Source organism: Notamacropus eugenii, chromosome 4 (genome assembly GCF_028372415.1).
Source record: "Notamacropus eugenii isolate mMacEug1 chromosome 4, mMacEug1.pri_v2, whole genome shotgun sequence".
In the NCBI taxonomy this organism is placed as follows: domain Eukaryota; kingdom Metazoa; phylum Chordata; class Mammalia; order Diprotodontia; family Macropodidae; genus Notamacropus; species Notamacropus eugenii.
Window position 1 is genome coordinate 429261289 of NC_092875.1, and position 21849 is coordinate 429283137.

A 21849-nucleotide genomic window follows, 5' to 3' on the forward strand; every position below is an offset into this window, starting at 1 on the left:
TATAGCCCAGACTTTTCACTTTACAAATGAAGAAACTGAGATCCAGAGAGGTTCGGTACTTGCCTGAGATTCACACAATTATTCAGTAACAGAGCTGGGAGCGGAATCCAGATTTCCAGGGAAGGCAGAAAGAAGCTCGTGTGGGATATTTCTCTATGCTCTCTCCTTGAATGGAGTCCTGTTGTCTTTTTTTTTTTTTTTTATTAGTTGCATGGGTGTCTTTTGTTTCTACACCACATTCTTTTCTGAATATTCCCTTCTTCTCTTTCTCAACTCCGGGGAGCCTTCCCCTTTAACAAAGATAAAAAACAAAAGAGGCAAAACCAAGACAGTGCAACAAAAGCGATTGACATGTGGATGGTCTGACAGCATATCCTGAATTCCACACTCTGGGTCTCCCCACCCTCTCCAGTGAAAGGGAAGGGATGCATTTTCTCTTTTCTGTCCAGAGAACAAACTTGGTCATTACAATTATGGAGCGTTCCCTTTCAGTTTATTGTTCTTTCAGTTTTTGTTATGTGTAGTGTTCCCCCCTACCCTGGTTCTGCTTGTTTCCCTCTGGATTAGTTTGTGTAAGTAGTTCCATCTAGTTCTCTTTTTAAGTTATTTGTATTTAGAAATATTCGTGCTTATTGATAGTTGTCAAGTTCATAATAAAAAAAGAAAAATAATTTTTTAAAATCTTCCTGTGTTTCTCTGAATCTTTTATTTTTGTAGTTTCCTGTGGCTGAGCAATATTCCATGATATTCAAGTACTTCAGTGTATTTAATCATTTCCAATGAATCTTACATTGTTTCTACTTCTTTGCTGCCATAAAAGCACTGCTATGAATATTTTGGTCTCTGTCAGTCAGAAAATGTCTGCCTGTACGCTACCTAACCCAAATGCAAGTGCACATCAATTTGCTTTGTTTGATTTTCCCAATCTAACAGGGACTTAAGGTCATTGAGCATCATTGCCATCATACTTGTGGCCACCATTAAGTGCATGGGATGCTATGGGAGAACCCTTTGAAGGGTTGTGAATGTTGTTAGATGGTGTTTAACTTTTTCTTTTTTAAAACCCAGGAAAGGTTCTGTGGGGAACTGGGGGTACAGAAGAAAGGGAGGATATTAGGAAAGGTCTGGGATATTTTAAAAAATCTCCAAAAGGAAAAAAAGTTAAAAACCTCTCAATCTAAAAGCATTTTTAAATCACCACCATATACTGGGTACTGTGCTGGTTGTTAGAGATACAAAGACAAAGTGAGACACTCTGTATAGACACAGAATCTAAAGCTGGAAAGAAATTTGGAGACCAATCAACAAGCATTTAGTAAGTCCTTACTGCATAACGTCACATAGACCAAAGGAATCAAATATGAAACCCTCAGACTGGCTGTGTCATGGCTGGCACATGGGAACTGGATTAAAATGTAATTGGGAAATATTTAGCAAATTAAATAAATACAATTGGAACATAGATAATGTGCCACACATCCTTATGTATGGTTTAGAGGCCCCCTTTCCATTTGGGTTTGACATCAATGCCATAGACCACTGCTCTAGACCAATGCTTTAATTTTGCAGATAAGGAAACTGAGGCTGAGGAAGACTTTGACTTATCCATAATCACATGGATAGTGAGTCAGTATTTGAACCCAGGTCCCCTTCTGATTCCAAATCCAGAGCTCATTTCACACAACTGCTAAAGTCATCTATGGCCATTGGGATTTTTCAGTTTAAAACTTATAAAATCATGGATCATAATATACCACAAAGAAAGCATGAGCCACATTAACATAAGCAAACTCAGCTCTCAATTACCCATGATGAAGGCTGAGAAAAGATCAAATAAAGTTCATGCCCAATCCTCAAACTGCTTGCAAGACAATTATTTCATCTTCTTCCATCAAGCCTTAATAAAAAACATTACAAATGAAAATTTGTAGGTGGAGATGTATTTCTTTTCTATCTATTTTATCATATTCATTGTACTCCTGGAAGGGGGATGGGTGGATCACAAGCAACAGCAGACTCTGCCTGCCCCAGGCTTCCCACCTAGCAGATTCTGTTGCTATAGGGTCCTATCTGAAGGTGATGGAAAGAAAATTGGAACTCTGAAGTCAGAGGATTCGGGTTCAGTGTTTGCTATTTGAATGATCTTGGGCAAGTTGTTTAACCTCCCCGTTCCTCAGTTTTCTCATTTGTAAGATGGAGAGTTTGGACTGGGTGGACTCTGTATTAATGAATGAGGCGGGATGGGAAGGAGTTCTGGTGGTGTAGCCCCACTTCCCTGTGTCTGAACCAGTGGCATCAGATGATAAGCCACTAACAGGCTCTGTAATCCCAGGCAATCGGAGCTGTGCTAATGCTCAGTTTATCTTTAATATTAATATCAGTAATTCACAGTTCTCTAGGGCTTTAAGCTTTACAAAACATTTTCTTGATGCCGACTCTGAGCTAGGCAGAAAAATTATGATTCTCCTTTTTCACATGACAAAATGGAGTCTCAAAGGATGAGTGACTTATCCAGGGTCACAGTGCTACTAAGCATCAGAGTGGGAATTTGAACTGAAACATCTCCTGATGTTACATGCATTACTCTTTGTACAGTGTCATGTTACCTCTCATCGGCAAGTGATAATTCAGCATCTACTCTGCACTGGGCATGTGTAGACAGATAATCATTGTCAAAGAAGTTCAGAGGACAGAGCTGTCACTGTGTGTTGAAGTAATCAAGGAACATTTCACAAGAGGAAATTGTGCTTGAGTAGACCCTTGATGGACCAATAGGATTTTAGTTGGTAAAGAGAAGGGCATTATGGGTGAGAGGTAGGAAATGAGGGAAGATATGGAACTTAGTAAAAAAAAAAAATATGTGACTTCTAGATTGAGGGAAGCAAGAGGGTCTTGCCTCTAGGACTGGTTTTGTGAGAGAAAGGGCTCAAGGCTTGTGTCAAACTACCCTACCAATTGACTTGCTGAGTGGTCTTGGATGCCAGTTAACATCTCTAGAACCTTTTTGTTCTGTCACTAAATGAGACGTGCATTTTGCTTATATTGTAGTCACTGTTTTCCGCCTCACTAGTTTGAGACCATTGAAGTCTTTGACCTCATCCCTATGGCCTAAAACAGTCAGGTCAGTCCCACCAGAAAAAAGAAAGCCTGTTTATGATAGCAAAACACTTTGCTTGGGAAAAAACATTTCAACCAAAATTGAAAGTGGTCCAGGAGCGTCCAACTGTGCAGGATGTTGGGTGGATGAGTTAATGAGTGATTGCTGGGTTCTTTGAAATCTCAAAGTGCTGGGAACGTACTGTGTATTTTTGCCATGCCCAGGAAAAGCTGGGTTGCTGGAAAGGGTGACGGACAATTTGTTTCCCTCTTGAGGGTCATACGCTGGGCTGCCTGTGCCCAGGATTGGCTTTAGCAGGAGTTCATCAGGCCAAGCTGGAACAAGGGCAATGGACCATATGCTTCTTGGCTTGGGAGGTAAATTGCATTTTTTCTTAACTTTATGTTGTGGGTGAGCAGCAGGATCCCCCCACGTTGCTGAAGCCTCCACCTGCTAGTATTACATATCGGGAATTGATCTGTTAGTGAAGTGCGGGTTTTCTGGCTATGGGAGGATTATGATGATTCTAGGATAGTGAAGAAAGGAAGAGGGGGAGAGGAAGATGGAGGGGAGAAGGAGAGGGAGAGGGAGGGAGGGAGAGAGGGAGGAAGAGAGAGAGAGAGAGAGAGAGAGAGAGAGAGAGAGAGAGAGAAGAAGAGACATATATAGAGAGATGGAGAGAGACAAAGAAGAAAGAAGAGAGAGGAAAGAGAAAGGGAGAGGAGAAAGTGAGTAGACAGAGAAGAAGGGAGAAAGAGAGAGAGAGAAGAGGGAAGCAGCATATTTGATAGTAGAATATTAAGATTAATTGGTGTTCTTTTGCCATTAAAACGTCTTCCTGGGTGTTTTCTCTCTGAGCTGACTGAAGTATCCATGGTGACTTGTTAGCGACATTTGGAAACAAAAATATTGTCAATGTGTGCAAGGCAGTTTATGTTTAAGGAAATGCCTTCTTGAAAAGTAGGGTTTGCATGAGTCCAGTTATCAGGCAGCTGCACCTTCCTCTTTGGAGACAGGCATTGAAAAGAACCCTGAAGTCTTTCTTCAGTCTTTGGGGTGGGAGTTGTGTGGGCCTGGCTGTCGGTGACGAGCTGAGGCTCAGGGTTGCTGTTTCTGGCTTTCCTCTGGTATACTAGGTTCAGTGGCAAGCCTCAGGCTCAGATGGGCTATTTAGGGGACCCAAACCAAATACCCATCAGTGATGGATCAAATCCTTGCAGTTATTCTTTCTGTTTGGTTAAACTCTTGGAGTTGTTGTTTCTTGGGAGACAGTGATAGTCAATGAAAAAAAAATGTTAGTTTTGGAGTCAGAAGACCTGGGTTCAAATTCACTTTTGCCATATCACTACCTGGGTGAACTCGAACAACTTATCTTGCCTCTTTAGATCTTTAAGGTTTCTTCATCCACAAAATGAGAGGATTGAACTAGATAGCCCCTATGATAACTTCTAGCTCAAAACTTGTGATACTGTAAATACCAATGCTGAGTCTACTTTTACTCACTTTACTCATCTTACACAGGTTCCATGGACCTAAGAATGCTTTTAGACAAAGTGCTTTGAGATCCTGTACTACATCTATGCAAGGTAGTGGGAAACGCCTTCCAAATGATGATTTATTCACCATGGGAAAGATTGTAAGAGTTTGAGTGCAATTTTATTGATGATGTTTGATGGAGAGTCACATTAGAGGAGGGGAAACATCTGGATTTTGCCATTCCAGCTATTGGGAGGAGAGGGAGGGGGAAAGAAATGGTAACAACTGGAAAAGAAGAGTTTTGATTGCCTTCCCCTTGAAACAGGCAATGTACTGATCTGAGCTGGAGTTCTCTAACCTCAAGCCAGAAATGTCTTAGACTCCTGGAGGTGGAAATGGAGATGGAGCAGGTATTTAAAAGATGGAGAAACACTTGCTTCTCAGACATTGCAACAGAAAGAAGTTAGGAGAAATCGTAACAATGGTCGGGCCAAAGAAAAGATCTGGGACCATCTGCTAAGGAGAGGAAGCATGCACCCTGAGTTTTGTAGATGATCTCTGAATTTTCTTTGGACGCCACTTAAACCCCACCCAAGCTTCTGATTTACTAAGAATCCAACCTCCCTGCATTTCCTGATGAGCCGCTGTTCTTCATTTCCTGTGAGGACAGACTAAGAGGAAGAAATGGATTTGGTTTGCAGGAGAGGGGTTTAGGTTAAACTGTACTGGTATGGCTGGGGCGTTTGACTCAGCGGCCCCCCCTAGAGCCTTCTGCCCCCTGCCTACTGAAGCAGTACCTCCTTCAGTGAATTTGCGCACCCACTCAGAGAAACATTGGTGGGTCCCCAGTCTGAGCCTGCCAACTGCCTCTCCTGGACAAGTGAGTTTAATTACGTGCTGCTCCCTAGAAATGATGCTGACTTGCCCTCGAAATCCTTGACAGGATGCCAGACCCTGCTATGTCTGGAACTGCCTCCTATGGCAAGAGGAGGGATGGGTTTGCTCAGCCTGGCAATCCTCCCTTGCCCCCACCTCGCCTTAGCAGCCCAGAGGCTTCCAGAGATGCACCCATGACACCTCCTGTGTTATAGTTTGTGTTGTTTCAATGTGCAGCCCAAAGCATGGGATATGAGGCTTTTCAGAGGATGGTGCACTGTTGAGGCTGGTCTGGTATTGGATAATTCTGGATCCTTCTTCTCCTCCTCCTTCTCCTTTTCTCCCTCCTCTTACCCCTCTTCTTCCTACTCCTATTCCTTCTCCTTTCCTCTCTTGTGGTTCCCAGATCAACTTAGCCTTGTTCTTCGAGAGGGCATCTTTTGCTCTGAGGTTTACTCCCTGTCAGGGATTATGATAATACTTACAAAGTGGTTTTGATTCTGAGATGACATAGTGCCCAATATGGGACCATTATACATTTCTTATCATGAAGACGTTATTCAGGAGGAAAATGGCTCCTGCTTTTCTTTCCCTCATTGCATATGATGCCTTGGTGGCTCAGGGGAGGGTGCTGGCTCATTCATATTCTTAGCATCTCTACTGGAAACCAGACGCCGTATTCTTCATCAGAATATGATAAGGGCAAGAATAAACAGGCAATGTTACTGGTCACTATGGTCTTCATGGAAAGCCATGTCTCCTTCCTCCCTCCCACCCCCAGTCCCCAGCATCCCATTCAAAACTCTCAGTCATCTCTCACTTCAGGTGGTACAATAGATAGAGTGCTTACTAGACCTAAAGTAAGGCAGACCTAAGTTCAAATCCAGCCTCAGACACTTACTAGCTGTGGAACCCAGGGCAAGTCACTTAAGCTCTGTTTGCCTCAGTTTCCTCATCTGTAAAATGGGGATAAGGATAGCACCGGCCTCCCAGGGTTGTCGTGAGGATCCAGTGAGATAATATTTATAATATATATTATATAAAGTACACATAGTATTTTAAGTACTATGTACTTAGTACAGTGTCTGGTACATAGTAAGTACTACAAAATGTTAGCTATTACATTATTATTTAGCAGCTGAAGTGGAAATTATCTGCAAAAATCAGCTGGCCCCTTTGTATGAAGCAGGTCTTGTACTTAACTCATTGACCTTTTGTGACCTTAAAATCCACAGTTTTTCTTTTGTATTTGTCTCATTTATTGTCCATGTTAAAACTTCATTAGGCAGTGTCCCCATTTCTCTGATGATTGGCCAGTGCAGGAGGGATTTGACTTTTCAGACAATCCTCCCTGGAATCTTAAATGATCCCAGCTCCAAACTTCTTATCTTTTGCATTTTCCCAGATGCCTTATGCTTATTTTATAACCACTAGTCATATCACAAACCATCATGAATGCCATTCCCTGCATATCTTCTCTGCACTCTTAGAAGCTGGTGAGTGATTGCAGAGGACTGGGTGTCTCAGGGCAGGTATGCTGTGATGTTTTCGGTTAGCCTGCTGGGTGTAGAAGTTAAACTTCCTCCCCCTTCTTCCTTTCCTTCTGTTTCTTCCCTCCTTCCTTTCTTTTCCCTCTCTCTCCTCCTCCTTCTCCCCATTTCCCTTTCCTAACACAGTTTCTTCAAAACAAAAACCAAACAAAAAAACCCAGTGAAATACATAAGGAAAAGCTGTGCAAGGTTTTTTCTCCGACAATATATGTTGACATGACATAATTTGGATTTCTTTACCAATTTCAGAAGATATAGTTTGTGTGTCCAGCAGGAAATGGAGGTAATTTTTTTCCCCCTCCACTATAGTCTACCATGTCCCTAAGAGCTACAAAAATGACTGTAAGGTTAAAAATAAGACCTGTAAGGTCAGCTAAATGAAGGTAGCTTCTTAGAAGGAAATGATAAGCAGCAGTCCAGCATTTCTCACAAGGACAGAATAGGAGAAGGAAATTGACTTGAGCTACAGAAATGACAGATTTGGGTTATAGAAAGGAAAACTAAGCTGACTGGGAGAATTGTTGAATATTAGAATGGGTTATTGTGCCGTTTGTAGTCAGCAAATTTGACTTTGAGTTTGTAAGGGTTATATTTAACAAGACTGAATTTTCTTTAAAATACTTGACGTACAATTGAGGTCAAGTGACACAGGATGGACTTGGGTGTTGACTGTGTGTCCAAAGAGGTAGACTTTCCATAGGTTTGGTTAACTGAGAGATCTAAGTTAGCCTACTTTTGCATTCAATGATACTTTTTGTATAAATCAGAGCTCTTTATTAAAATAGTTAAGAACTAACTTATTTGGGTTATGACTAAAAACCTATAATTTAGAAAGTTTAAGGAAATACAGATAATTAGAGGTAGAAGAATACTTAACAAGGTCATCTTCAATCACTGTTTACTGCCAATTTTTCCCCAAGTCAGTTCATCTTGATGGACTTATCTTTTGACTTAGAAGAAAACTCTCTGGAGTTATATTCTATACTTCAGAGTGTCTTGACTTTGAAAGCCCTTACTGGTAGCTCTTCTCATTTGTCTATGATTTCTTTCCATTTTAGCCATAGCAGATCTGTTTATCCTGCTTAACGGGATGATTTGTAAAAGGAATGACCTTATTCTTTCCAGTTCCCTTGGCCCTTGTCTAGAAGGTCTTTCCATCCATTGGCAGAAGCAGAGAGACCCTTTTCATGAAATATCCATGCCAACTTCATGAATTTCTGTGATTATATAATCATTTTTTCCAACTAAAAGGTCATTTTCCCCTTACCTGACTTATTAAAAGAATTTGGGGTCTCAAAATCATACTTTTATTGCTATCTTCTCTTTTCATACTGTTACCTATAGAACCAATCCTTTGTTACCACAAGGTTACAAAGAACAAGGGAAAAAAGCATCAGTATATATGTACAGTATAGGATGTAAAGAAAAACAAAAAAGAGGATTGTGGCTGGCTGTGTGAACTTCAGTTAAATATACTTTTCTTGGAGAAAAAGAGTATATTAAATTTCACAAGGTGGAAACCAAGTAATTTTTTGTCTCCTCTTTGTTTTTGTCTCTTTTTCTTCTATTTGTAAATGTTTTATTCATGCTCTTTTCTTTCCTTTTTTGTATCTCTATCACTATCCACTACTTTGGCTTCCTTCCCCCATCTTGTAACAAGAAAGCATGACCAAGAAAAACAAGTTTACACATTGGTCTTGTCTCATTTTGCGCCCCTAGAACGGCATTTTTTGCCAAGAGGCAGAAAGACAGCTAAGTGGCACAGTGGATAGAGTGCTGCGCCTGAAACCAGGAAGACTCCTGTTCCTCAGTTCAAATTCATTCTCCAACACTTAATAGTTGTGTGACCCTGGACAAGTCGCTTAACCCTGTTTACCTCAGTTTCTCAATCTATAAAATGAGCTGGAGAAGAAAATGGTGAACTGTTCTAGTATCTTTGCCAAGAGAACCTCAAATGAGGTCACAGAGGGCTGAAAACAACTGAAAATGATTGAACAACGAAAAGAAGGCATGCTTCATCATCAGTCTTCTGGCGTCTTGATTGCTAGCTGCGTTGATCAGAATTCTGAAGTCTTACAACATTGATTTCTTTGCCGATATTGTAAATTATTTTTCTCCTTCTGCTCCTTTCCCCTTGCATCAGTTCACACAACTTTCCAAGTTTCTCTGAATCCTTCAGTGTTGTCATTTCTTACTGTACAGTAATATTCCACTATATTCACATACCACAATTTGTTGAGCCATTCTGCAGTTGATGGACACTCACTTTCCTTTCAGTTCTTTGCTACAACAAAAAATACTGCTATAAATATTTTTGTGCATATGTATTCCTTTCCCCTGTTGCTGATCTCTTAGGAATGTTTGTGTTTAGCAACATTTTACTGCCATTTTCATTTACACTGCCATAATTGTTATGCCTTGTTCTCTTAGTTCCTATTCACTTCATTCTGTGTCAGTTCACAGGCCTTCCCACGTGTTTCTGAATTCAGTACATTTATTATTTCTTACAGTGCCATTCGATTCCATTTATATGCCACGAGCCAGTCACCAACTGTCGAGTGCCTCTGAGTGCTGCTGTTAGTGTGGGGCAGTGGTAAGTGTGCTTGATTTGGAGACACAGAATTTAGGTCCAAATCTCAGCTCTGCTACTTATTAACTATGTGTCTGGGGTTGTCGAACAACTTCTATAGGCTTTACTCTCCTCATCTATGAATGTGGGAGGGGAGGTTGGACCAGATGACCTCAAAGACCCTTCTAGCCCTAAATCTGTGTTCCTATGCATATCTGTATCTATAGAGGCATAGCTATATGTACATCACACATCACACACACACAAACATATATGTGTGCATATATATCACCTTCATTTTTGTCACTGACTTCCTTGGGTATATATGACCAATAGTAGCACAGTTACTATACTATAATAACACAGTGTAGTGACTTGGATTGCCTAATTCCAAATTATTGGGCTAATTGATGGCTCTGACAATACTGTATTACTTAGTGTGCTTGTTTCCTTATCATCCCCGTAACACTGACTGTTGCTGTCTTTTATCATCTTTGCCCATTTAATTGGCATGAGATAAAACTTCAAAATTGTTTGAATTTGCATCTCCCTTATTAGTAGTGATTTAGAACATTTTCTATAGTTCTTTTGACTTTTTCTTTTTGAAAAGACCTGGGATTTATCAACAATTTGTACAAACTTTTTTTTTCCTTCCACACGTATGTTAGGAGCACTCTAGCTTCCCTGCAATTTTTACAGTGTGGCTTTTGATACAGCCTTGAAGTTATAAAAGCTAAGAAAATAAATGATATCAGAACATAATAAAGGCACATTTAAAAACTATATAACATGGCTTTCCATCTTGATGTGCTAAGTGGTTTCCTCCTAGTTACTGAGTGAGGTTGAGGAACCATCTTCCCTGAATATCTTTCAACATTGATCAGCCTTCAGCAGGCATTTATTTGGTGCCAATCTGGGCAGAGTTTTGTCCTCGGCCCTGCAGGGGATACAAAAGAAAGAGAAGACATGATTCTGGCCCTAAGTAACTAATAATTTAGCTGGAGAGACAACAGAAACACATGGAATGAATGAATGAGCTAAGACATAGCACTTCATAAGCTTGTTGAATGATTGATTGATGGGCAAGTACAAACTGAATTTATACTTTTGGGAGGCATGCAAAGACGTGTACTTATCACAACCAGGTGAGGTTAGCCAGGGAAGGCTCCTGGAGTAGAGAGATACTGGGTCAGGATTTGAATTAGATGAAAGACATAGACTGGCTCAGCAGACGGGGACACATTCTAGCTGAGGACAGTAGCCTGGGCAAGGACTTTGAGGGGGGAATAAGTCCTGAAGGGACTATAAACAGATTAGATGTTCTGACTTTCTCTCATGTGACTAGAATGATTGGAATAGTTTCAGATGTACTAAATGACCCAGCAATAGCCCTTCCTGTTTTGAGATTCTCCAGGCAGGCAAAGGCATTGCAGTCTTAGACTTGTTCATTGTGTCTCTGTGTTAAAATGAATCAGGTTTTTTTTTTTTCTTTAAAAAAAAACACAGTAGCTGCCACAGGAATAACCAACATATCTATCTCACTTAAAGGTTTGCAAAGAGCTGTAAATATATTATCTCATTTGATTTGATCCTCACAGCACCTTTGTGAGGTAGGTACCATAATTATCTCCATTATACACATGAGGAAACTGAGGTTGAGAGAAGTTAAGTGATTTGTCCAGGATCTCATAGCTGTTAAGCATCTGAGTCAAGATTTGAACTCAGGTCCTCCTGACTCCTAAATCTGGTATTCTATACACTATGCAGCCTTTTAAAAAAATGATTATAAATTTGTATCCAGGTACTTAAAGAATAAGATTCCTAATATAATCTCATAATCTGAACTAGTTGTATTTTATAAAGAGAATGTGTAACAATAAAAAAAACAAACAACTCATTTGTTCTGAACCTTCTGATCTCTCCTCTCCCTGTATATTAATAAAGATTTGTTGTTCTTGTTCTTACAAAGTCTTCATTCACATATATGTTCTAATCTTGCAATTTGAACTGTTTTGTATCAGTCTTTCCATATTTTTGTATTTTTCATATTTGTCATTTTTAATGGAATAAGAATGTTCCCTTAGATTGATTCCTTAGCTATTAGACATATAAATTCCTTCTAGATTTAAGTATTGCAAATAAAGCAGCTTTAAATATTGTTTACATGTGAGATCCAAGCCCCAGATGAAGTTCCTGATGAGGATATTCCCACCTAGCAAGGAGATTATAATCCAAGTTCGCAACATCTTTTAACTTCATTCACTTGGCCCACCTATCCTGGTCACACTATATATCCATCCGGTTCTTTTTTGCTTCTTCATTCCATCTTTAGGATAGTATTCTAGTAGCAACATCACCAGATAAGAAGGTATGATTGCTTTGTAAAGCCTATAGTGTAATACCAGACTGCCCTCTAAACTGCCCTTTGTGTCAGTGGATAGTTGTATCAGCTGTGCTACAGAGGGCCTATTTCTCCATGGTTCTGTCAGCATTGAGCTGCAGTTTTAAGGCATTTTGTTCTGTCTATAAGGAGTAAGGTGATACTTCACTTTGCATTTGTTTTTGCATTTCTTGGATTATTAGAGAGATTGATGTATTTTTCAAGAGATTTTTAGTTTTCATCTTTTGAAAAATGTCTGTTCATATCCTATTCTTTAATCATTTATCTACAGGAGCAGTATTTAAAATTTATATCAGCTCCTTATAGAGTCTATATATCCGTCTTTGTTAGATACCTTTACTTCAGTCTCTTTTCTTTTTTTTATTGTTCTACTGTAGGAGATTTTGGTCTTAAATATTTATTTTTTTATAGTGGAATCCATCTATTTTTATCTCCATCATATTTTTAAAATATTTAAATTTAATTTTTCAATTAATAAATATTTCTCTTCTCTTTCTTCCTACCCTCTACTGGAAAACAAAAACGAAACCCCTATAACAATTATACATAGTCAAGCAAAGCAAATTCCTATGGTCTGTCGCCTTTCTGGCAGGTATCTGTAATACTTTCTTCCATTTGTTTGTTAGTTAAAGCTTATTCCCCGGTCCTCAACCAAGGCAAATATATTATTCCATATTTTTCTTCCCATTTTTAAAGATTTAAAAATATTTGGACCATTTGTCAATTAGAATTGATCATACCATTTGGTATTGAGGAGTTGTATCATTTATCTCAATAAGTCTGCTTTTTGTAGTGGTCTTCAGTGTGTAGGAAAGAGGGAGGACCTAAGAGACCCTTTCTCTACACTGATGCAATGCCTGAGTTTCTCCTCCACCCTCTCTTCAGGAAAACTGCTAGATGAGCTGTGCTGATCCACACAGGAGCCCTTTGGGGCATTTGAGTGACCCCTTGCTTCCTTTTATCTTCTGCATGTTGATGCGACCTAGCTCCCAAGGTATGGATTTCAATGCAGTGCTCAGTTTTTTATTTCTCCTGAGTGAAGACAAAGCAATGCCCATTTAATGCTCACCCTGCTGGATGAAATTAGGTTACTGCCCAGCTTTCAGCAGGTAGGCAGCAGGGAGGTCACAGTGGGACAAAGCGACTTGTTCAGCAGAGTTTGGTTACTTCCCTTGGGTAATTACTTCAAGTTTTGTCTGAATAGCAAAATTGAGAACTTTGGAGGTTTTGCTTTGTGCGTGTGAGTCTGGAGATGGGAACTGAATTGTCAAATGTCTCTTAATTCTGGAACACACTACCAGGAAATATATCTCTAGATGTATCTACAGATATTGTATATGTCCCCAGGCCACAGATGTGGTTATACTGTATGTCAAGACATGCAAAAGGAAGAGAAGGGAAGGAAAAGGAAAGGAACGAGTATTTATTAATTAATTGTCTGCCTACTATGTTCCAGATGCTGTGCTGAGTGCTTTGTAAAAAATAGAGTCCGAAGATCATTGCCTTTGATGCTTATTAGACACTTCATAGGCTATCTGAGCCTCAGTTTCCTTATCTGGTAAATAGGATTAATGATATCTGCACTGTCCATCTCACAGAGCTGAAAGCACTCTGAACACTGCAAAGCACCATTTAAATGCAAGTTATTCTACCTTATGGGTATATGGTAATATGTAATGTATCCTTCTTGCTAGAATCTGGCAAGTTTGACAAGCAGGAATTGTTTATTCTGAACAATGACATTTAACTGGGTTTCATGATACTGAGTAACGTGTATGTAAAGTGTTTTGTCACTATTAAGCTTTGTACGAATGAGTAATTGTTGCTAATTCTAATAATTCAGAACTTCATAGGGAGTTCTGGAGTCCTTTGACAAGCTGAGTGACTGTTGGGCACATTCTAACCCAGGGATGCCAAGATTCTCTGTGTTCAAAATTCTTCTAGTAGAATGACTTAGGACTCTGCTTCACTTTCTTTGGACTTGTGGTTTCAGAAAGGGCACCTTTGTACAGTATGTGTGATGTTGACCATAATCCCTGCTCAAAAGAGCTTAAAGAGAGGAGAGCTTTGTTCTCTAAGGGCAAATGTTGGGAGGTGAATCATTTATTTATTTACTTTTTTGTTTTTAAAGACAGGCTGGAAAAACAGTGGCTACTTATGGGCTCAATCCCATTACTGCCTTGTATGGCGCTTTCAACCTTGCCTTCTTGGGGGGCTCCCCATAAGAATGCTGAATTTAGTGTGGACACGTGTTTGAAATAACTAGCAAATTCAGGCTCCTGGTATTAGGAATCGTAGGTTTGTGTCATCACACCCAGCACACTAACATTCTTGTGGGACCTTAACTTTTAAGGACTGTGCTGGCTGTTAGCAAGCAGATGAGGGAAGCCCAGGCTGGTCTGTGAATGCAGTGTGCATGCTGGCCAAGTAGGATCCCCAGTCATTTGCAGCCTTGTCTTTGATCCTTCTTTGAAAATGGAAGACCCAGAATCCTTAAAAGAATGAAAATTCACACCTTGTGCCCTAAGGTCTTACAGGTGAAGACTCTCTGACCTACCATGGTGTCATGTACAGAGTCTCAACTGATGGATGTTCGTAACTGTGGTAGTTGTTCAGTTTGTGCTACAGGGGGTTGGAGACAGGGTAAAGGACCACTCTGCTGCTGGAACAAGATGCCCCCCGCCCCCCCCCCCCAGGTTAAGTTCATAACTTTTAATCTTATCGCTATGCCTTGACTGATACCACCTCCTTGAGCCTCCTCTGAGTAGAGGCCTGGAAGGCAGAGTACCAAAGTCTCCCAAGTGCCTTCCTTTCTGGAGGGCAAAAATTTGTATTTTTCAGTTCACTCTACTTCATTTGCTGCTTTGCCTGGTTTCAACTCCACAGAACAATATCTTCCCATGTCAGGTACTCCCCTGATTGATATCCCATGCCTGCCCCAGCTTTCCTGCTTCCTTCAACCCTGCCCCCCATTAGATTGTAAGCTCCTGGAGGTCAATGACTATCTTTTTTAAAAAATGTGTCTCCAGCACTTAGCACAGGGCACTTAATAAATGTTTATTGGATTAATTGGATTACGACCATGAATCTGGAGCTGAAAGGGACTTTAGCGGCAACCTAGTCTAACTCCTTCATTTTACATATGAGAAGCTGAGGCCCAGAAAAGTTAAGTGACATGTTCAAGGTCACACAGGTAGTAACAGAACTGAGATTGGAGCCCAGGTCTTCTGACTCCAAATCCACAGTGCTTTCTACAGTACTACACTTCTTGGATCTGCTAGTAATTTATTGTGTCATCCTGAGCAAGGTATTTCATTTCTCTGGACCTCCGTTTTCTAATCTGTAAAAATGAAGAGATTGGATTAGATAATTTTTAAAATACCTGAATATTATTATTTTATTAATAATTTACATTTTTATTGATTTATTAATTATTAATAAACCATAAGTCTGTTATTAAATTTATCATTATTTATGCTTGAAGGGACTTTGACATTTGGGGAAGGGTGTCCGTTCACATTCTGAGTAAGATAAGTTGAAGTGAAAGTGGTATTAAAAAAAAAAGCACACATCCAAGTGAAGTGGTTTCCAGATGATTGGACAAAGACATGGTCCAGTAGTGTAGTAAGAGTGAGGAATAACAGATGGACAGCTCATGTATTACATAGATGCCTGCATAATGACAAGAGACCTTGAGAAAGGCCCTTACCATGTTTATTGGACCCCTTGTAAAGAATATGAACACAAGTATGAGAAGGTTTAGCTACGTTAAGATCTGTATTGTTGGATGGAACACACACCTAGGTTAGATAACAGAGTAATTGCAGGATGTTGAAGTGGTCTTTATAAGAACCCTCTTTTGCTGCTTCTTTAAGTATACATTAGGCCTATTCCTTTTCCTACTTATGGAAGCAGAATTATTCCAGCCCAGCAAGGTGAAATGGATCAGACACTAGGCATATAAAGGCAGAAAGAAATAAAGAAAAGGAAAGAAAGGAAAAATGGCAACTTTCAAAGAGATTACATTTCATTAAGGAGAAAGCACATATACTAAAATTTCTGGAGGGAAGGGCACTAACAATTGAGGATGGGAGGGAATCAAAACAGGTTTCTTATAGGAAGTTGTACTTGAGCTGGTCTTTGAAGGAAGTCAGGGATTTACTGATGTAGAAGTAAAGAGAATTTATTTCAGGCATGGATGTTGACCTGTGCAAAGGCATAAGATGAGAAATGAAATGTCACGGACAGGGTATAGCAAGTGGCCATTTTGACTGTTTGAAGGAGTGTAATGTGTGGTAAACCTGAAAATATAAACTGGAAGCAGATTGTGAAGGGCTTTAAATTTCAAACAAAGGGGTTTATGTTTTATCTTAGAGGTAAAAGAGCCAGTGGACTTTCATAGATGAGAGAGTAACATGGTCAGGCCTGTTCTTTAAGAATACCAATTTTGCAGTTGTATGGAATATGAATTAGAGAAAGGAGACACTGGACGTGGAAACATCAGTGAGGAAGCTTTTGCAGCAGTCTTGGCAAGAGCTGATGATGAATTAGGACGGTGGTTGTATGAAAGGAAAGAAGGAGTAGGATGTGAGATGAAAGAAGTTTCTATACACTTCTTTTAATGGGTGAATGAATGAATGAAACAAACCACTTCACCTTACTGGGCTACAGTAATTGTCTCCATAAGTGGGCAGAGAAATAAGAGTGCCTAAATGTAAATGGGCCAATTCTCCCATGTTGGGTCTAACATATACTTTTGTTAGCAAAGGAGATTAGAAAAGCAAAAAAGGTAGCTAGCTTCCTAACACTCACAGAGTGAACTTCAAGAAGAAATGTTCAAACGCTGGAATGGAGCCAATTGCTTCTTCAGATCTGAGTTCCCATTTTGGGGTGGGGTGATGCTTATGGAGTGCTCTGGAAAACCTTAAACAGAAGGGGAGAAAAAATGGAAAGAAATGATAGAAAAAATGGAAAGGGAGAAGGGTAATGAGTGAGGGGAGGAGAGAAAAGAATGGTGATGATAATGCAGTATTTACTACAGGTTCAACTATAAAGTCATTGCACAGTTTTTAGTTTTATGCAAATATATCAGAACATCTATATTCAAATGTGGTTGACTCATTAAAGGAGAGCCTTTGTGTTTGGGGGGGAGGAGGGGAGGAGAACACACTCCATGTTCATTCTGATGGTATTTTCCATGGATCAGAACATTTCTGGGGTGCTTCTTTGGGAATTACTTTTGAAGCCCATGACACATTTTCCTGAAGAGGCAAGTCTTGCCACATTGAAATTGCAATGGATGTTTTAGGAAATGGGCACAAGTCATCTGTTGAATAAGTTTGGTAATACTCTTTTTAGTTCTAAAAAATCTCTTATGGAATGTTATTAAGAAAGTCATTGTGAGCTAGAGCACTGATGTGGACAACCATGGGTTCCTGTTGTGTTTTGTGCTACATGTAATCTCTCAAATGCTTCAAAATGTCTTTCTAATAATCCACACTGACTATTGAATATCAAAGCATGAAATCCAAGGACCCAGTGCCACTGATGATAAATGAATCAACAGTGTCTTCATTTGTGATCTTTGGTCCAAAAGAAATATGATGTTTTTCACTGCAGGCTTGGCACTTTATTTCTAAATGTATTGGAAGCAACATATTTCATCACTAGTTACTATTTGTTTTGAAAAGATGTACTTCTATTCACTTGCATGAATAGGCAATGTGACATAGTTGCTAGAGTATTAGACTTGAAGTTAAGAAGACCTGGGTCTAAATTCTGCCTCTGTCATGAGCTATATGACACTAACCAAGTCACTGAGCCCTCAGCAACTCTCTAAGACACTCTAACTGTGATGTATGTGCCTCATATATCTATAGAATCACAGATCCTTGAAGTCCTTGACATATTGAAACATCAGGATAATATTAAGTATTCCATTCAAAATGAATCCAGTGGCCTTCATAGAAATATTCCTTACTTGGGATTGTTTTTTCCAGAATAAATCTATTTCTTTACCTAAATTTAACTTTTTGATGTCCTCTTATCAAATCACCTTTCTGAGAGAAGCAGATCTTTTGTCTTTGTCAGCATTGTCATTGGCCAGTAGGTGACCACTTAGTGTAAGTGCGTCAGAGATGTCATCTTAATCTTCTTTTCTTTATGTTTTTTGTCCCTATCTTTTTTTAAGGTTTTTGTGCTTGTTATAAGTTCTTGCTCTTGACCTGTCTTCTTCTTCATAAACTTTTAAAAAGTATTTCATTTATCTGACTTGTTGATTTACTGAAGTTGACACAAAATCAATGATGGAATCACCGAAGGTTAGTGCCTGAAGATACCTAAGATCATTCAGCAGAATATTTTATTTTAAAAAATTAACAATATAAAAGCTCAATTAACATTTCCCCCCTCCTTCTTGCCTCATTAAAAAAGAAGAACAAAACCCAGGTAACAAATAAGCATAGTCAAGCAAAACAAATTCCCACATTAGATATATTTTTAAAAATCTCGTAGTACATCCTGAATCTGTCACCTCTCTGTCAGAAGGTAGGTAGCATACTTCATCATGGATACTTTGGAATCATGGCTGGTCATTGTGTTAATCAGAGTCCTTGTGTTTTCAAAGTAATTTGTCTTTACAAAAAACCCCCAATTTTATTGTATAAATTGTTTGGCTCTTCTCTTTTCACTCTCCATGATTTTATCCAAGTTTTTTTTTTTTTTTTTGAAACTGGCCCTTTTGTTGTTTCCATTACATTTCCATATGTAATTCCTCAACTGACTACTCCCTCGTTTCCAGTTCTTTGTCACTACAAAAAGAGCCGCTATAAATATTTTTGCACATATGGCTCCCTTTTTACTTTCTTTGATCTTTTTCATTTTTTACAGATTAGGAAACTGAGGCTCAGAGTATTGAAGTCATTTGTCCTAGGCATATAATTAGTTAGTAGCAGAGTTGTAACTAGAATCCAGGTCTCTCAGCTCTTTGTAGATTAATTCTTTGCCCTAAATAATCATCGCATGTTATTAGGCCAACATGTAAAAATATGTTCTTCTTTTCCCTCTAGCTCCAGGTGTAGGCCAGGCTAACACTCCTTGAAAGGAGAGCTGCTGTGCATTTGAACATGGCACAACAGGTCTCTACTAGTGTCACTCTTTCTCTTTTGTAAACTACACAAAATCTCTCCCATTTTGCTATAGTCATAACTCATACAGGAAGGGGCCCTAATAATTGGAATGGAACTTCCAAAGAGACATAGGATGTCATTGCTTCCGCCTTCTGGTCTCCCGAGTGACATCATACAGACACCAAATAATGATAACACTTGATCCAGTACAGAACAGCAATGCCAACAGCAGTAGTCAACATTTATAGAGAAGTGCTTTAAGAGTTCAGCGGAGGGTGAGTAGCTAAACTGGAATTGGTCAAGGAAAGCCTCCTGGAAAGAAGTGGGATTTAAGCTGGGCTTTACTGCTTAGCCCTAACTCATAATAAGAGTTGATCACCTTTGCCCAGACCAGGAGTTCTTAACCTTTTTTATTGTTGAGAAACTTTGGCAATCTGGTAAGCCTGTGGACCCTTTCTCAGAGTAAGGTTTTTAAATGCATAAAATAAAATGCATAGGGCCACAAAAGAAATAAATTATATTGAATTGCAGTTGATATTAAGTAGATTGTCTTTTTGGCTTCGTTGGACTTGGCACCCTTGGCAGCTTGTGGTGTGTTTAGTTTTCAAAAGCAGGCTATGAGATATCAAGTCTCTACCCTTTTTTCCGGGTCTAAATCTATGACCCTGTGTGCACAGATGGCCTTGTGGACCCAGCATTACTACAAGAGGCAGAATGGATTAATGACTAGGCTTACGATCAGGAAGACCTCCTGTAGACGTTTCCTAACTGTGTGATCGTGAATAAGTCACTCAAACTTTCTGAGCTGCAGTTCCTCATTCATAAACTGGGCATAGTAATACCTATAGTGACTAATTCTTAGGGTTGTTGAAAGGATCAAAAGATAAAATGTTTGGGAAGTGCTATGTAAACACCAATTATCAGTAGTCATGATGAAGCGATATCTGTTAGGACATCTGTGTCCTCCTCTCCCTCGGTCAGGCTGTAGCTTGCTTGCCCACCTCACGAGGGGCTCTTAGTAGCTTACATGTGTGAAGGGCTCTCAGCAGGATGATCGCATTTGCAGCCGATGCATTTTAATATTTCAAAACCACGCCAGGGCCTCTTGCCACGAGAAGAGGACATCATTCTGGTAATTGTATCAAATAGGCTGTTTTGCAGCCATCTCCAAATTCAGTGGCATCCTCTTGGGGAGAGCTCTCTGTCTGCTCTTGATGCTGGAGGATTCCATGTCTCACACTCAAGCTTGCCATTAGGGATTGTTGGTTTCCAACCCACAAATGCTAAAGCTGTTATTCTAGCTGGTTTGGATGCTTTGAGGCTTGTCTGTTTTCAAACTTTGGGGATGAAAGGGGAACAGCCGCCTTCAATGTCATCTGTAGAATCCAGGGTGAGATCCTGACCCTAAAGATGCTGCCAGATAATGAGACTTTCTTGCTTCAGTTCCTGGTGCGCTAACTCCAGAAGGTGTGTGTTGGAGTGGAAAGGAGTGCAGTAGGGGAAGAAGAGGAGAAAATGATGTCTTCTGCAGACATCTTTGCTCAACCCTTGTCTGTAAAAAGTATGGCTCCTTATGGAGGGTCAGTTCAAATCCCTGAATTGCTGTGTAGGAGCAGTTATAGACTACTGCACAAGAGGTACATTTGGCAGGGGCCACTTTGATCTAGGTCACCTTAACGACCAGAATGCAAAATGCAGAATACAAAGCCAGATTATGTGATACCAGGTAATGTATGTGGTTATATTATATGATACCAGGTAATACACATGTGGTGTATATACTGCCCCAGATGAGCAGCAGTTAGGTGGCAATTTCTTTTTGGGGCTCCTAGTGTGCCAAGGAATGAGGGTGGAAATTTTGTGCTGATGGGACCCCCAATACTTATGGAATATTATGAGCTTTAAGTTTTAATATCTTGAAACTGTACTAATACTTTTGGAACATACTGTATAAGTAACTGGGTGTGAGGGGACTTCCAGTTAGGACCAGAGTATTCCCAAAATGAGGCAACAAACTTAGAGTGACCCAATGTGGTAATATACTTACAGATCAACCAAACAGATCCACTGAGAGTGCAGGGTGTTTACATTAACAGGCATAGTTTGTATACATGTCACCTAAGGAATAATGGCGAGAAAGGCACTGTGACTGTAGCATTTGCCAGTGAAGAACAGTGCAGGGAAATTGGAGTTGAGGATGTCATCAGAGGGGGTTGTCTGACTGGAAAAGGAGGTGGGCCAGCCATTGGACAGTCTGAGAGGCTTCCAAGAAATCTAGTGGAAAGTCTGCAGAATGGTGGGTGGATCCCCTTGGAAGGGGTACGGACAGGAATGACCCAAGACAAGAAAGCATAGATGCATTTTCTGTACCAGTAGAAGAAATACCTGCATTGATGACAGCCCAGAGCCAGTGAATTAGTTATATTTATATATATGATTATATATATCACATATAGCACATATAATTGTGTATTTTGTTATATCATATTAAATATTATATTAAATATATGTGTAATTGGATTCTATACAATTGTATGCATAGATCTACATATGTTTTAATTCAGGAAAATCATATGTTGGGCCAATTTCTAAGCAATGTTCTTCAAATGAGAACTATATTTTAAATTTCCAAAGTAATGAAAAACTACCCCAATGGTAACAGAAATGTTCATTTTCAGAGCCCTCTCATATAACTCATACTTGACCAATGAGTCCCTCTCAAATATATCTGACAAGCATCATCCAGCCTTTGC

At 39.6% G+C, this 21849-nt stretch overlaps 2 protein-coding genes across 2 annotated transcripts in view; both read left to right on the top strand.

Annotated features, from left to right (window-relative positions):
- LOC140502682 (uncharacterized) overlaps nucleotides 1–15950 on the top strand; it is a 72521-nt gene extending 56571 nt beyond the window's left edge. Inside the window, exon 3 of the mRNA XM_072606651.1 lies at nucleotides 9510–15950. Coding sequence (XP_072462752.1) covers nucleotides 9510–9596 — 87 coding nt within the window. The 3' untranslated portion in view covers nucleotides 9597–15950. The remainder of the gene's footprint in view (nucleotides 1–9509) is intronic.
- PDZD2 (PDZ domain containing 2) overlaps nucleotides 4825–21849 on the top strand; it is a 466470-nt gene continuing 449445 nt past the window's right edge. Inside the window, exon 1 of the mRNA XM_072605912.1 lies at nucleotides 4825–9592. The gene's annotated coding sequence lies outside the window, so the exon portion shown is untranslated. The remainder of the gene's footprint in view (nucleotides 9593–21849) is intronic.